This window comes from Rhinolophus hipposideros (genome assembly GCF_964194185.1).
Source record: "Rhinolophus hipposideros genome assembly, chromosome: 4".
Classification (NCBI taxonomy): domain Eukaryota; kingdom Metazoa; phylum Chordata; class Mammalia; order Chiroptera; family Rhinolophidae; genus Rhinolophus; species Rhinolophus hipposideros.
The window spans coordinates 49,580,024-49,597,495 of NC_138050.1; the positions used below are offsets into that span (position 1 = coordinate 49,580,024).

General features: G+C 35.8%; 1 protein-coding gene across 1 annotated transcript; it reads left to right on the forward strand.

The window, feature by feature from the left end:
* FNTA (farnesyltransferase, CAAX box, subunit alpha) lies at positions 1 to 15,517 on the forward strand. Its single transcript, XM_081045776.1, has 9 exons — positions 1 to 277; positions 2,770 to 2,855; positions 5,814 to 5,928; positions 7,288 to 7,392; positions 7,775 to 7,901; positions 9,422 to 9,570; positions 11,675 to 11,737; positions 12,703 to 12,874; positions 13,154 to 15,517. The coding sequence occupies exons 1-9, from the start codon at positions 72 to 74 to the stop codon at positions 13,274 to 13,276; spliced, it is 1,146 nt and encodes a 381-aa protein (XP_080901902.1). The 5' UTR covers positions 1 to 71; the 3' UTR covers positions 13,277 to 15,517.
* Positions 15,518 to 17,472: the final 1,955 nt, after the last annotated feature.

A 17,472-nucleotide genomic window follows, 5' to 3' on the forward strand; every position in this document is an offset into this window, starting at 1 on the left:
GCCGGGAAGAAAGCGAGAGGCGGGACGTGCAGGGGCGGGGCCTCGCCAGCTCCGCGGCGGACTGAGCCGAGATGGCGGCCACTGAGGGGGTCGGAGAGGCTGCGCAGGGCAGCGAGCCTGGTCAGCCCGAGCCGCCGCCGCCCCAGCCGCACCCCCTGCCGCCGCCGCCGCCGCAGCAGCAGCAAGAAGTGATGGCGGCCGAGGCCGGAGAGGCGGTGGCATCCCCCATGGACGACGGGTTCCTGAGCCTGGACTCGCCTACCTATGTCCTGTACAGGTAACGCCCACAGCCGGGCCTCGGACCTTCCCTGGAAGGCGGGGTCTCCACCTGGGCGGCGGTTCCGCGTCGGCTGCCGGGGCCTCCGCGTGTCTGGCTGAAGTTGCCGCGGCCTCGGGGTCGCGCGGGCGGGAGGTGCGCCCGGCGGGTCAGGGCCGGCCCGCGGCCCCGGCGCTCCTGTCGGGGTTGCTGCTTCCTGAGCCGGCGCTGTCGCCGCGAGCCGGGCGCAGGCGGGACCCCGGGAAGCGCACCAACTACAGAACACCGGACGGCACTTTCTGGGGCTGTTTGCGCGCCGTGATTCGGGAGTTGAAGAAATCTCCCGCGCTCGTGCATGCTCCGAGAGAGCCCGGTAATCCGAATACTGAAAGGTTTGGGCGCATGTTGATAACCTGGCCGGAAGTGGTGATTTAAATAAGGTCCGCAGTTGCTCACTTTAAAAACACGGGGGAAGGGTCTCCCACGGTTTGTTCTGAAATGGAGAGAGCTGCGTGCAGTCTAAGATCTGTAGGACTTGGCGTTCAACCTCGTAGCGCCTGGCGCCCGCCGGGCATTGAGTAAGGCTGTGAGCATGGCAGGATAGTTGTTTGTGCCTTCAGCCGTCCCGTGTCACCCTGCACCACCTCCTGCGTGATACGAGGGATGAAGAGTCGGCAGTGTGGGTGCTGCTGTAACTCCCTTTCCGGCGCGCGTTTGCCAGCTCCCCGTCCTGTCCCTACCAGTGCTCGGCTCTCGGAATAATGCTGGTTCCCTAGCTCCAGTCGGACCTGCAGGGGCAACGGAGAAGTTCCCAGATCGTAGTTTTGATCTGTGAAGGTCTACGTGAAGCCATTAGATGGCTTGTATGCCTTGTTTTTTATGAATGAGTGAAAATCACTCTCCAGATTCTGTTCCTGGAGTTAAATGTTTTACTGATTTAAATTGGTCAGGGTGGCTCTGTAACCCTCAAATCGCTCTGAATTGTGAAATAGTCAGCTTACTCACTTGACTGTGTCTGCTTTCCCGGTGACTAAATGACCGCCTTACCTTTCTCATGCCACTCCCCCAGGCTCTAGGTCCCACACCTCAGGTAATTGTTTTTCCTGTATTTCTTGTTATACACTGGACACAGTGCTGAGATGGTCTGGAGCCACAGAATCTTTGCTGTCAATAGCTGATCAGTATAGAGAACTGAAAAATGGGTGAAAGGAAAAGAATATAAATGAGTGTTAAAACAAATTTGATCACACTGGGCATTTCACACAGGAATAAATGTCTGTAGGCAAGCATTGTTGCCACTGTAATGTTATTTTAGCCTTGATAATGAGAGTAGTCATTGGATGCTTACTACTGTGTTTCCCCAAAAATAAGACCTAGCTGGACAATCAGCTCTAATGTGTCTTTTGGAGCAAAAATCAATACAAGACCCGGTCTATAATATAATATAATATAATATATAATATAATACAGTATGTAATATATAAAACCGGATCTTATTGTACTTACTATAGTATAGGAAAATAAGACCGGGTTTTACTTTAATTTTTGCTCCAAAAGACGCATTAGAGCTGATTGTCCGGCTAGGTCTTATTTTCTGGGAAACAAGGTATATGCATTTATTATATGCTATATTTATAATATATAGCACATATTTTAAGCGCAGTAATAATATATAGTATGTTTACTGTAGACTAAATGCTAATATGTATATGTTAGAGAACATATACTGTATGTAGTATATTTACTGTATACTGTATGCTTAGTGTTATGCACATTTTGAGTGCTTCACATGTTATGTTATCTCACTTAATCCTCCAAACAGCCTTCTAAGGTTCATTGGTAATATTATCACATCCATTTTATAAATGAAGAAACTGAGGCCCAGAGAATTTAAGTAACTTTTCAAGGTCACACAGCTAATAAGTGGTAGAGCCTTTTTCAAGGTCACATAACTAGTAGGTGGTAGAGCCAATATTCCAATTCAAACAGTTGTCAGATTCCAAAAAGCCTGCTTTCTAATGACCACTTAGACCACCTCTCAGTATACAGTTAAGTAATAGTGTTTACTTTGATTTTGAAATGTTAATTCCTAGTAAATTGTTATTCAGATTTTTAAAAAAAACGCTGACTGACTCCAAAGAGTCTTGTTAGCACAATGAATTAGATTGATTTCTAATTTAAAACTGCCGTGTACTTCCTACAAAAATGTGTTTTTCCATTTAAATAAAAACTTTAAATTTGAAAGCTATTAATTTATTAACTTATTTTAATTAGAAGATGATTCATATTATTTTTATTTTGAAGTTTAATATGTAAAGCAAAGTGGCAAAACTTGGTCATGAAGAATCCAACCATGGTTACATTAAGATATTTATAAACTAATATTCACAAGTATTTGTAAGTATGAGTACTGTTCATAAGTATTAATGTAATTGTTGCCATTTTTGAAAACACCAGAGTTCTTTTTTCTTATGTGTTTGAATATAATTACTGAAAATATATATACATTTCAGGGACAGAACAGAATGGGCTGATATAGATCCAGTGCCGCAGAACGATGGCCCCAATCCAGTTGTCCAGATCATTTATAGTGAAAAATGTAAGTTTATTTTTATTAGGAAAAGATCTATAAGGCAAACTTAGTAGCAGAGTTGAAATTCACACCTGTTAGGTAGATGACAGATTTTTGTCCAATAAAGATTTAAATGACTTATGATAAGCTATCATTGTGTTTTTTTGTAATTTATTTCATGAATAAAAGTTTTATTTTGCACAGAGTGAACATATTCTAAATATAAGTAACGAATGTTACATTACAATACATAATAGCTATTATGAGATTGTGCTTTTCATTTACTATTTAATCTGCATATAAGATACAATATAAATGAGTTACTGTTTTATTTAGAATAAACTTTGGTTGCTGAAACATGAGCATTTTGAAATATGTTTTGGCAATGAAGTGTTAGGCCAGTTGGAATACATTTACTGATATTAAAATGATACTTTTTCTTTGACAAAAGTATCATTCTTTCACAATGAATGTGAACATGCTTTGTAAATTGAAGGTCATGCAAATGTTAATTGTTAGTTGTTCTTCTAGGAAAGAAATGAATAAAATGGAATGCTGGTTTTGTAGTTTGTGTGTGTGTGTGTGTGTGTGTGCATAGTATTTCTTTCAGTGAAGGCTTTGTTATAAAAGGCATTTATTGTTTTTTCTGTTTATGAGGTAATGCCAAGAAATGTTTGAAAAGGAAGGATAATGGTATAAGGGTTTGCCTTACCAAATATGAATGTACTACTAAAAATAACATGTGGAACTGCAGTAGAAATGAATAAATTGATAAGGAATTTAAAAATACATCATCAATATAAATGGGAACTTAATATTTGATAAAAAAGACATCTCACGCCTATATAAAAAAGATGGATTAATCAATGGTTTTGTAATAATAGTTGGCTATGCATTTGGATAGAAGCAAAATTATATCCCTATTTCATATCTTACATGAAAATAAATTACAGATGCATAAAGTTTTAAAACTATCAATATACTAGGAGCAAACATTAGAAAATCATCTTTCATTCTTTGGGTGAAGAAAAGTAATAGTAAGCAAGATAGAAAATTCATAATTGATTAAGGAAAAGATCAGAAGATATAATTGTATAAAAATGCAAAACTTCCACACTGAGAGAGATGTGATATGTGAAGATGTAATTCACTAGAAGAAATAAAAATACCTGTGAAGAGACGTTAATATCATTAGTGATCAGAGACACGAAAACCACAAGTTTTTCAGATTCATAAGGTACCTATAACAAAGATGTTGGAGAAACTGAAACAATCATATTTTTCTCTTGGTGTTAAAAATAATTTAATAAGAGCTTTGTTTGCAGGGTAAAAATAAAAAAATCAACATTTTAAATTCTTAAATATACTGGGGGTACCAAAAAAATGTATACGCATTTTAAGAGATGTCATCTATGTATTACTTTTCGAGATTGAGTTGAATTATGGTAGCAATGTGTAGTATGATGTTTACTCAAAAGATGGCGTTAATCAAATAAATGCTAGCATCACCGTGCAACAGGCAGGACAATCAAAGAAAATGGCAGAAGCACGGTTGTTCAAGGAGTGGAGCTCAATTTGAGAATATTGTGGAAGTACAAAGAAAATGGAGGCGTGAGTATGCAACAGAACCTCCAACATGCCTAATGATTGCATGCATTCGTGATAAGTTTGAGACACATGGTGTGATGCGCACAAGGGAAGAGCCGGGAGGCCTCACACAGCTACCAGTCCTGCTGCTTCTGCTGTGGTGTGGGAACAGTTTACACACTCGCTGTAGAAGTCCACCAGACAATACATGTGAGACAGGAGTTAGCAGAACAAGCATGCAACACATTCTTAAAACAGGAAAATGGGAAGTTTTTGCCTTTCTTAAAATGTGTATACATTTTTTTGGCACCCTCTATATATCATGATTAGAAACCACAAAGGAAAAGATAGAGAAATATCATCAACTGATCAAAAATTGATAGGTATATCAAAATTTAAAATTTGCACAACAGAAGACACCAGGAACACATTAAAAGGCAAGTGGGAGTATGGGAAAAGATAATATTAGGTTGGTGCAAAAGTAATTGAAGTTTTTGCAATTATTTTTAACCTTTCAAACCGCAATTACTTTTGCATCAACCTAATAACCATCCAAAACAGAGGATTGTTATAGAACTTTAGGAGGAATTCCTACAAAAGGTTAAGGAAACTAACCAAAAAATGGACCAAGGATATGAACTGGCAGTTCATAGAAGAGAAAATTCCATTAGCCATTAAATAGGGGGGGGAAATCTTACGAATGAGAAAAATGCAGCATAAAATGGGAATGCCGTTTTCTACCCATGAATTAATGGCAAAGATTAAAACTGTGATATCAGGTATTAGGACATACGAACAGAAACATACAATTCAGATGGTAGTTTTCATATGTTGAGTCATTTTGGAAAGCAGAATGTAAAACTGGAAAATACCGATATCTCACAACCTTGAAGTGCTGCTTCTATGATACATTCTGGGTTCACTGGCATATGGCATCAGAAGACATGTACGAGGTGGTTAAGGGCACAGACTTCAGAGCCAAACCACCTGGTTCAAATCCTAACTTCAATTTTACTGGCTCTGTAACCTTGGACAAGTTATTTAATATTTAACCTCTCTGTACCCGTTTCCTCCTCTACGTTCCTGTTTTGGAGAATGGGTAAATAAAAGGTATCGCTGTCATACAGTTGACTACTATATAACCATTAAGAGGCTCTAGATCTGTTAACAGGGACAGATTTCACAAACAATGCTGAGTGAAAAAAGACACAAGGTTTAGAAACTTTGTAGCTCTGACACTAAAGCGTCATCAGGGTGGCATTGACAGTCATGTGACTGTTTTGCGTATTCTAAATAATGCAATAAAATGTCTTTCCTCGAAGATTCAACATTTTATATTATAATGCTAGTTTTAAACAGGAAAGACAGTCCTAATGCACTTTTGTGCTCTGTTTCCAGTTAGAGATGTTTATGATTATTTCCGGGCTGTTCTGCAGCATGATGAAAGAAGCGAACGAGCTTTTAAACTAACCAGAGATGCTATTGAATTAAATGCAGCCAATTACACAGTGTGGTAAGTAATACACATTGTTAATATCCTGTTTAAATGTCTCATGGTTTAGTTCGGATGGCTTTTCTTTTTCTTTTTTTTTTTCTTCACACTTTTATTTATTTTAAGTGTGTTTTTCCAGTACCCATCAGCTCCAAGTCAAGTAGTTTCAATCTAGTTGTAGAGGATGCAGCTCACAGTGGCCCATGTGGGGATCAAACCGGCAACCTTGTTAAGAGCACCGCGCTCTAACCAACGGAGCTAACCGGCCACCCCCAGGCTTTTCTTTTTTTTAAATGGACTTTACTTTTTATCAGAATAATAATTCACATACGAGTTTAGAAGTCAGAGACTCAGTGAGTCTCTGCCCCATTCCTTCTCCCAGAGTCCCACTCCCCAGAGGCAGTATCTCTTGGCTGTTTTTCTCTTGAATTAGAGTGTAACTTTTTTTTCATTTTAGACATTATTCCTTCTATGGAAGATACAGAGTTCATTCTCCACTACATTTGTTTTATTGATAAGTAAAATTTTGTTTTTTTATTTTCCGCCACCCCTTTGTGGTGGTTTTAAAAGTGAAATATGTGATAATGTTTGTAATGGAATTAATTTATTATATAAACAATTATCTAAATGAACAAGCTATGCCATACAGGGAAAGAGATTCCTTTGATTCTCATGTAATAGAACACCGAGTATTACCTGGAAATAATCGTTATTTGGTTGTCTTGTCTTCTATCTCACATTTGTTGCCTTTCACTATTTTTACTTCTAAATGCTTGATTCTTAAGGAAAACAGTATGGAGATTCCTCAGAAACTTATAAATAGAGCTGTCATACAATCCAGCAATTCCACTTCTGGGTATTTATTCGAAGAAAAAAACACTAATTTGAAGGTACATGCATTCCTATGTTCATTGCAGCATTACTAGTAATGGCCAAGATATGGACACAACCTAGGTGTCCATCAATAGGTGAATGGATAAAGAAGATGTGTTGTATACAGTGGAATAGTATTCAGCAATAAAAAAAAGTGAAATTTTTTCATTTGTACCTAGAGGATATTATGCTAAGTGAAATAAGTCAGGCAGAAAAAGACAGATACCGTATGATCTTACTTATATGTGGAATCTAAAAAAGCAAAATAAATGAATAAACAAAATAAAACAGAAACAGACCCATACGTATAGAGAACAAACTTATGGTTGCCAAATGGGAATTTAAAACAATTTCTTTTTAAATGCTTCATTCTTGCAATCACCAGATAGTTGTGTGAGTGTGGACAACTACAAAAAAAAATCTAATTATGTTGTAGCTTTATTTGATACTGGAGCTAGGCAATTTATGTGGAGTAATGAGACTTTGAATGCTTGACATTTATTGTAGGCATTTTCGAAGAGTTCTCTTAAAGTCACTTCAAAAGGATCTACATGAGGAAATGAACTACATCACTGCAATAATAGAAGAACAGCCCAAAAACTACCAAGTTTGGTAAGATGAAAACAGGAAGGAAACATGTCCCTATGCCAATAGCACCTATCAGTGCATGATGTAAATACAGGGAATTATTTGTTTCTTAATAATTTTACTGCTTTGGATTGGAGCTAATGTTACCTGATAGCGTTGTTAGAAGGATTAAAGGAGATAATTTTGTGGTTAGTGCTTAAAGTGGTACCTGACCCATAGTTAACACTGAAATTTTTTCTCATAGTGTTTCCTTTGTGTTAATTACCTTTTCGCTCCAATAGAGTCTTGAGAATTAGAGATGAATTTGTTTCTTAAGCTTAATACACGTCACCTAGCATAGCACATGCAGCTGATATAGTTCTTGAGTAAATTAGCAAACTTTTCTCCCTTTTTCTCCTGGCTTTAGGCATCATAGGCGAGTATTAGTGGAATGGCTAAAAGATCCATCTCAGGAGCTTGAGTTTGTTGCTGATATTCTTAATCAGGATGCAAAGAATTATCATGCCTGGCAACATCGACAGTGGGTTATTCAGGTATTGCCTTATTACAGTGCTTTTCAGATTTTTATTTTTAACTCAAATACAATTACTATTAAATTGTAAGGATACTTCTGAACTGAAACATACGTATACCTTGTTTTCCCGAAAATAAGACCTATCTGGACAATCAGCTGTAATGCGTCTTTTGGAGCAAAAGTCTTATATTAATTTTTGCTCCAAAAGACGCATTAGAGTTGATTGTCTTATTTTCGGGGAAACACAGTGGATCATAACAATACATATATAATTATTAGTAATTATTAAGATACTTAATTAAAACCTGACATCCTTCATGTTGGTTAACGTTTATAATCTCTTGAGATATATTGGTGAATAGCTTCTTATTGAAGAAGAATAGTAACTTCTTAATGTTTTTTTAGATCAGATTTGCATCACATTAGCAAATTGAATAGAAAAAGTAGTTGTAATTTTTTAATAACAGCTGTGTTATTAACACGGGCATAGTACACACTAAGGTTTTTGCATACATAAACTTTGGAATATGATTTTACAGTAACTATTATATATTTTATTTCTACCCACTTGTTAAAATTCTATACTAAATCCTGAATAGAAGAGAAAGTTACAACTCCTACTGTGGGCATTTTATTTACTTTAGCCAACAATTCTAGTGTTTCCTGTGAATTTTTTCCAGTGATATCTACTTTTTGTACTGTTCATTATACCAAAAGTGTTTCACCAAAATTTTTTTTATTTAAAATTTTAAACTTTTTAAAATTTGATTAAAGGGATACATTTTCTACAGGTAGTCAGTATTTTTATTTTTTATGAAATTCTTCTTTGGTATTATCAAATAAGAAATATAACTCCAGGAGCTTTTTCATAGTTAATGTCCCCAACTTTTACAACATTTACAAGTTTTGAACATTCTCCTCTTTTTTCAAATTGTCTTTATTGCTTCTCCCCATAATTTTTTAATTAAAACAGCTTTATAGTGTAAACAATTTGTCTAAATCTAATTGTGTGTATTTTAATGTAATTTTATCATATATGTACATTTTGAATATATTAGTGTCATTTATATATTAATATCAAATCATCAAATTAATGTACAGTAGTTAATAATTTTCTTATTACTGAGGTATGTTTTTTTTTCCTTCTAAATTTTTACCATAAACAGTGAATAAGCATTTAGTTAGATATACTATTTTTTGCTTTTGATTTAGTTCTTCAGAATAATTCTTTTGTCAAATAGTGTAAACATGCCTCTTGGCATCTAAATTATTCTCAAGAAGATGGTATTGAGTTACAGGCCACTTTGGCTGCTCTCTCTTCCTTTTTCCCTTCCTCGTGACCATTCCCTTGTCTTTGAATACTTTCTTTCCCTCTCCATTTTCTTGACCTACAACTATCACTTTTTTCTTAATTTGAGCTGAGTCCCACATCTTCAGTTCAGCTTTCTTAGCTTTGCTGAAATTTTATTTATTTGTTTTTATTGTTTATAAATAATGAGACATTTATAATTGGATACTTTATTATTTATTTTCTTTTAGGAATTTAAACTTTGGGATAATGAGCTGCAGTATGTAGACCAACTTCTTAAAGAGGACGTGAGAAATAACTCTGTCTGGAACCAAAGATACTTCGTAATTTCTAATACCACTGGCTACAATGATTGTGCTATATTGGAGAGAGAAGTCCAGTTAGTAATCCCCTTCACTTGTTCACTCATTAAAAGAATATTTGGGTGCCTACCATATCTCAGGCATTGGAGATACAGCAAAGGTCAAGTCCTACCCTCATGGAACTAATAGGACAGAATTTAGATGAAATCTATAATGATAAATTTACAAGTAATATAGTATACCTCTACTTTGTAGTGTCTTAACTTTCTTGAAATAGTATTGCTACTACAGATTGAGAAGAAATTAGATTTCATTGTGTCTAGAAACCTTTCTTTTTCTTTCCCCATTTGTTTGTTTGTTTGTTTATTTATTTTAAAACTATCTCATTAAATTCTGTTGCTCTTTAGATGATAAACCCCAGGTGCTATGTTACTTTAGTGTATGGTTTTTAGCCATATATGGTTTGTTGTAGGGGCTGTCTTGTACATTGTAGGATGTTTGGTAGCATTCCTGACCTTTATGCCCTGTCAAGATGGTCCCTGACTTGATGGTTCAGCTTAAGATTTTTTGATTTTAGATGTTGTGAAAGCAATACACATTCAGTAGAAACTGGCTTGGCTGAGGTACGTTCTATAGGTTAGGTGTATTAAATGCATTTTCAACTTAAAGGTATTTTCATCTTATGATAGGGTTATTGGGACATAACCTCATCGTAAGTCAAGGAGCATCTATGTACCATGTTTCCCTGAAAATAGCCGGACAATCAGCTCTAGTCCGTCTTTTGGAGCAAAAATTAGTACAAGACCCAGTCTTATTTTACTATAATATAAGACCGGGCCTTATATAATATAATGTAATGTAATATAATACTGGGTCTTATATTAATTTTTGCTCCAAAAGACGCACTAAAGCTGATTGTCCGACTAGGTCTTATTTTCAGGAAACACAGTATGTATCCACTTAATGTATCATGGCCATATTTTCATTTGAGTACTACTAATCTACTAGTACTATTAATAATAGTTACCATTTATCAAGCATTTACTGTATGGCAGGAATTCTTATTTAATTCTCATAACAACACTCTGATGTACCTGATGAAGAACTTATGATTCAAGGTAGTTCTGTAATGTGCCTAAGAGCACATGGATAATAACTGAAGGGGGTAGGATTGATGCAAGGCACTCTGACATCACAGTCCGTGTTTTAGTCATTAAAACAGATAATGCTTTAGTGCATGTATGTAAAAGCACTTTTTTGGTATTGCCAAAATGAAATTAAAAATCTTCTATAAGAACCAGTTAACATCTGTAGGGACATGGTTTAACAAATAACTAAAACATTAGGTCATGTAAAAGTAGTGGAAAAAACCTTTTGATAATATTGAATGAGTATTACCCTTTGTGAAAAAAACTGTTGTATCAACACTGCAACAAAAGCAAGATTACTAAACTTTAGTCAGTGACTTATTCATTTGAGCAAGTATATAGTGAAGCAACGTTCTGTAACTTTCTTGGAGTTTGTTGTAATTGGATCTGAATTAAATATGATTCAGGAGAAGAGAAAGGCAGGGAGTGTTCATTTTGACTAGGAATCACATCCTAGTTTACTAATACTCTTGTTTTGGAACATAAGTAATACACATACATTTGTGTTGGTTTTTTATTTTTATTCTTTGTCTATGTAATTTCCATGCTATTTAATTTTAATTGCAGCTCCTAAGATTATATAGATCTTTTTCATTTTTATTCAAGGGTTTGTCGAACATAAGTAAATCTTAGACTTTTCACCCAAGATTGTTTTACCAATAAAAGGAAAATCTCTTTATTTTAGATGACATTTCGTTTAGAGGGAAAGTCTAAATTAAAATCTCCCACATTAATTTATTTTTCTATTGTGTATTGAGCTTTCTTCATATTAATTAAATGTCCTTCCCCAGAATTGGATACAAATATACAGTAGGGAGGAATTATGTAACTAAGAATTGACAATTACAGACAAGAGGGACTCTCTAATTTAGATATGACCTAGAGAAGTACCAAAGTACCACTAAGAGAGATAAGTGAAGGCACATATCCAAGCTGTGCCACAATCTCATTAAAACTGTTTCTAATTATTGCTTTGCTCTTAAAATTATACACATACTTATTTGTGTATAAAATACATGTTTTTTTATTACAGGTACACTCTGGAAATGATCAAACTAGTACCACATAATGAAAGTGCATGGAACTATTTGAAAGGGTAAGAGGTTGTTTTTGCTTGTTTTATGTAAAAAACAATCTGTTAATGTGATGCATTATGGAATAGGTTCCATAAGCAGATTCCAAAAGGATTCCCTTTTGGAAGAATTTTCCTTTTTTCTCTGAGAGCTGAAGTGTAATAGTATTCACTTCTGTGTAAGAAGTGTAAGGTAATACCCAGGAAGAGTGTCCTGTACCCTTTTCTTCACCTTCCCAGCATATACCAGCACAATTTTTAGATTATGTAGTGAATAAACAACAGTTATGATTGTGTTTATGAATCCTGTAGTCTTTATGTCAGAGAACGGAGTGTACACACTCAATTTTTCTTCAGTTCAGGAACACAGTAAAGGCAAGGCAGACTGTTTACAAGGCAGACTGTTTACAAGCAGGCGGCACAGATAGATGCACAGCCACCCTTTCTGTTTTTACTTCTCGAGCTCTCCTGCTACAAGTCTCACTCCTTAAACTGACGATATTTCATTTGTCTGGCCACTGACATAACCAGGCTCCTTGATGGATTTAGAGGTCTCCAGGGAATCCAGGCCCAAAGAGCACAAAGCACAGAGCCCAATCACATTGGGAAACGTGTCCAGGGTAGGGGCCTATAATATGTAAAGAGCTAAAGGGACAAGGAATCATCTCAAGAAGAAAGAAACATCTCTCCTGTATTTTTCCTTCACTTTTTAATGTTAAGAAAATAGTTAATTTTTTGCTCTAATTTTGTGTTGAAGTTTGAGTTCAAAAGGATAACTTTTAAATTTCATTATGATTTTAAACTAATTTTACTCAGCACTTAATTGCCCATGGTAAAGCACACATGTAATTGAAAATTTTCATTTCATTTCATCCTCATTCATTCAAAATAAGTCTCCTTTTCTTGCTATGTCACAGGGGCTGTTTCCTCTTGCTCTTTCTACTATTTTTATTCTTCCTTCTGAAAGCTGAGAATAATTTTCTTTTTAGGATTTTGCAGGATCGTGGTCTTTCCAAATATCCCAATCTGTTAAACCAATTACTTGATTTACAACCAAGTCACAGTTCTCCTTACCTAATTGCCTTTCTTGTGGATATCTATGAAGATATGCTAGAAAACCAGTGTGACAACAAGGAAGACATTCTTAATAAGGCATTAGAGGTAAGCCGGTGGGTGAGACTCAGTGCTTTTCTTTCAGATAGCTCAGAATTGGGCGTGCTCGGTGCCACTGACCACGCCCCTTTTCAACTCCGATGACTCAGAATTCAATGCAGGACGGATTTCTGCAGTTTAGGGCAATACCCATGGCTAGTAAACATAATCTATGACTCTAGCAGTGTATCTTTGAACATGATCTGAGTTAAACTATTAGCTCAAAAGCATTTGCCCTAGAGGTGAATTACAGATTTTCTTCAATGAATTTTTGTTTTTCATTTTTAGTTATGTGAAATCCTAGCTAAAGAAAAGGACACTATAAGAAAGGAATATTGGAGATATATCGGAAGATCCCTTCAAAGCAAACACAGCACAGAAAGTGACCCACCAACCAATGTACAGCAATAACACCATCTAGAATAACTTGATGGAGTGCTTTTATTTTTTTAAGAGACTCTAATGCAAGAGTTTAAAACTAGAGCAATGATTCCCTTTGCCTGTGGTGTAAAACGTACATTGCACAGGTATTGCTTTTTAACTAGAATTAAGTACAATGCTCCTTGGGTGCTGCTGCTATTCAGACTAGTTCTACTGTTTTAAAGCAAAGTAATTCGGGGGGAGGAAGAAGAAACAGAAAATCCCATAAAAGAAGTTTTGTAGTCTTATCAAAATTTACTTTAACCCCTTAGCATCAACTCCTCCCTAAATGGTATCTGCATCAGGACTTGCAGCATTAATGATTGCAGGTAACTTGTACGTAATGGATATGAGGTAACTTAAGTTTCGGTTCAGGAAGCAGGGAATGCAATTGTTACATTAGAGCTGCTATGCCACACTCACAGTATCTTGCTATCACTGTAACCAACTAATGCCAAAAGAATGGTTTTGTAATAAAATTACAGATGTATCCTAAAACAATGCCATAGTAGTTTTTTTTTTAATATCATTTAACTATGTACAGGGACATTTTTCTTGGCTTAAGTCATTGAGGAAGAAAATATTTCTATAAAACTATAGAAACCAGAAACATGAATATGTTAAAGAAAAGGTCACTAAAATTTGAATCGGTCAGTTCTTAACTATATGTAACAAAATCTACTAGAGGTAGTTTAAGGTATGTAGATAGCTCACAGAATAATTGCCTAACCTTTCAGAAATATTATGTTAGTCAAAAGTAATTGCGGTTTAAAAGGTTAAAAATAATTGCAAAAACCGCAGTTACTTTTGCACCAGCCTAATACATCTCAGAGCCACACTACTACAGAACTGGACCATCACTTTGTTGTTGCCTGTGCTGGGATCAGGAAACTGCTGAATGAGGCTACCAGCTCCACGACTGTCTACCTCTGCCACATTTCATGGGAGCTCGTCTGCTTCCCTTCTCATGTAATGCAGCTCCAAATTAAAGGCTCACTTTAGTGCATCTCATTGGAAAGAACCTAAATGACATCTAAAACTCTTTAACTGCCAAGGAATCTGGGAAATGTAGTTTATAGCTTTCCATCCTCTGCATTTCAGGAAGACAGGAAGGAGTTGAAGTGTTAATCTACTTTTCTATCTACACATAATTAAATTTCACTTTATCAATAAAGAATTTTTGTTCAATGTTCAAAGCACCAAACTACAACTAAAGAAATTATATAGAGTAGAATAGTCATCTCTTCTCAAGAATTCAGAAAATAACAATAATTCAAATTTCCTGGAGAAAATAGGGGCTATGTATTATTTTTAACATTTTCCATGTTAGGTTTTTTGTTTTTAGATTCCAAAAATCTCTGATTTTATATTTGAAATTGCCATAAAGTATCATCCCTATGTAGACTATTTCGTAAGTATTGTAAAGAACAAAAAAAATATGGAGAAATTTTCATAAGATAGCATTTATTCTCAGAAACTGTTTCATCACTGTGCCAAACTTGATTGGATTCAGGGCTGCTGAATCTCAACAAAGCTCACAGAGACTGTTTAATAAAAAGCCTAATGGCAGTTTACTAATTTAGCTTGAGAAATGTAACCTAAGCAGACCAAACAGTAAACATCCGCCTAGCCACTTGGCATTTTTTGCCTGAAGTTTAACAAGGCGGCAATTCATTTATCAAAAGGTTGCTTAGTGAGCATGGAATCAGGTGAGGAGGCTCCATGGTTTAAATGTATAATGATTTCAGACTCTGATACTCCTGATGAGGGCCATCTCCTTGTGGACAACTGGATACATAGACCTAGCAGTGCCCTTCTTTCATTGGACCTACAGTTAAAATGTGGTCTTTGAAGGGGTCTTCTAGTTCAAAATTATTTGCCTAATAGCAGTATCACTGTGTTGCTATTTGTATAGTTGGTGCAAAAGCAATGGAGGGAAGAACTGCTGGTGCCTTAGCACTAACCAAGGCAGTGTTATGTTGTAGTCGTATTCTTCACTGACACGCATTCACTGAAGAATGTCTTTGATGAATTAGTAATCATATTCACAATACTCGATCTGTCTTTTCAATATTTTGTGTGACTGAATGGAAGTATGTATAAAGCATATCTTTGTGGTTGTCTTGAAGAAAAGCATTTGTGTAATGTGTAAGTTGTGGGCTGAACAGGCTGCTTTTCATCAAGTGCCATTTACTCGAACAAACAACTAATAAACTAGTTATTCATACTTGGATGGCTGGCATGCATTTTCTCAATAATGAATGAAGTTTGTCACTTCAAGAAAAACAACTGAACGTTTTGCCAATGATAAAATTTGAGCTTTCAAGTGAAAATTTTAATCTACCATGGTAAGCCTGACAGGTTCCTAATGACTAGAAACCTCTCTAATGAAATCAAAGTGATGATATTAATAAATGTCATTTTTTATATTGTATAATTAAACATGTCAACCATTGGGAGAGCTGCATAACTCAACAAATCAGTATTTTCCAAATGACCTATCTGATTTTAATATGCATGGTTAGAAACAATCCAAATTACAAGGTGTAACAGTACAAAAAAGTACATTGATAAGTTTGCAGATTCCACACTACAACTAACCTTTGAGAAACTACCAATTGTCAAATTTGAATGTAGTATCAAAGAATATCCACAACTTCTAAAAAGGCTATTAAAATACCTCCTTTCCAACTATATATCCATGTATATGAGTCTAGGTTTTTCTAAATCTATTTCCACTGAAACACCATATTGCAACAGATTGAATGTAGAAGTATGAGAATCTAGATAACTTCTATTAAGTCAGACTAAAGAGATTTGCAAAAATGTGAAACAATGCCATTTTTCCTTTTTTCTTAATTTGGAAAATGTAACTCAGCAGATTTATTAACATGTAATGAGTTTATTGCTTTAGGAATGAATTACTAAAATTTTTAAAAGTTAAATATGGTAAATAGATACTACCTACGTAAAAGCTGAAGTTAGAAAAGAGTAAGACAGCATCATCGTCTCTACCCTCAGAGACCTGTTTTGAGACCAATAGTATGCTACTCACCTCCGTACCTTGAAAATGTTTATTGGCTATTTGAAGAAATACTATTTGGGAACACAGAAGCAGGAGGGATTTGTTGCCTGATGGAGTCAAGGGTTCAAAAAGGACAAATTTGATTACTTACATCCTTTTGTGAGGCTTAAACTCAAATTTTATTGTTTATTATATCCTAAATATTAACTTATAAATTAACAAGAGAGTCCAGAACATTTCCCTCTGGTGGTTATGTTACAAAAATTAACGTTTTCCAAACTGGGTTGTAACCCTCTTGTGGGCAATTATATCAAGTCAGTGGGTCTCAACCAGCATCTCTTATTGAGGTGAAATATACATAGCATAACACTTAACCATTTTAGCTATTTTAAGTGGCATTATGTACATTTCCGTTGTTATGCAACCATCACCACCAACTATTTCCTGAACTTTTTCATCTTCTCAAACTGAAACTCTGTACCCATTATACAGATCATTTTTAATGGTTGCATGGATATAATTTCGGAAAGCCCTACTGTTAAACATTTAAGGTTTTTTCCCCTCCTATAAAAAACCTTTATCAACAATACTTCCCTAAGATCTCTTGTACATACATCTTGCACACGCATTCAGTTATTTCCACATGGTAAATTCCTAGAAAGGGGATTTGTTAAGGCTTTTTTTACACTGGAGGAGTTGGTACAGGTTATATAAATTTACACTCATGTATGCATGTGGGAAATCGTTCAGATTCCGTACATCAACAGAAGGCATTACCATTCTTTATGCTATTTGCCAATTTGATAGGGAAGTAGCTTATAGTTTTGGGGTTTTTAAATAAATTTTATTAGGGAATATTGGGGGACAGTGTGTTTCTCCAGGGCCCATCAGCTCCAAGTAGTTGTCCTTCAGTCTAGTTCTGGAGGGCGCAGCTCACTGGCCCAGGTGGGAATCGAACTGGCAACCCTGTTGCTCAGAGCTCCCACTCTAACCAACTGAGCCATCGGGCTGCTGTGCTTCTAGTTATTTTTAACTTTCATTGTTTGGATTACCAGGAGAAACTCGGGTTTTTTAATGCATGTCGTGTTATTTTCTTGATTCTAAATTTAGAAAATGTGTCAGTGTAGAAGTAGAAAACACTTCTGATTTAAACAGAGTTCTA

Bases quoted from the DNA above. Each gene is read 5' to 3' on its own strand.
- FNTA (XM_081045776.1), top strand. From the start codon at position 72: ATGGCGGCCACTGAGGGGGTCGGAGAGGCTGCGCAGGGCAGCGAGCCT. The intron at 278-2,769 runs GTAACGCCCACA...TATACATTTCAG, and splicing joins CCTACCTATGTCCTGTACAG to GGACAGAACAGAATGGGCTG. The intron at 7,393-7,774 runs GTAAGATGAAAA...TCCTGGCTTTAG, and splicing joins CCCAAAAACTACCAAGTTTG to GCATCATAGGCGAGTATTAG.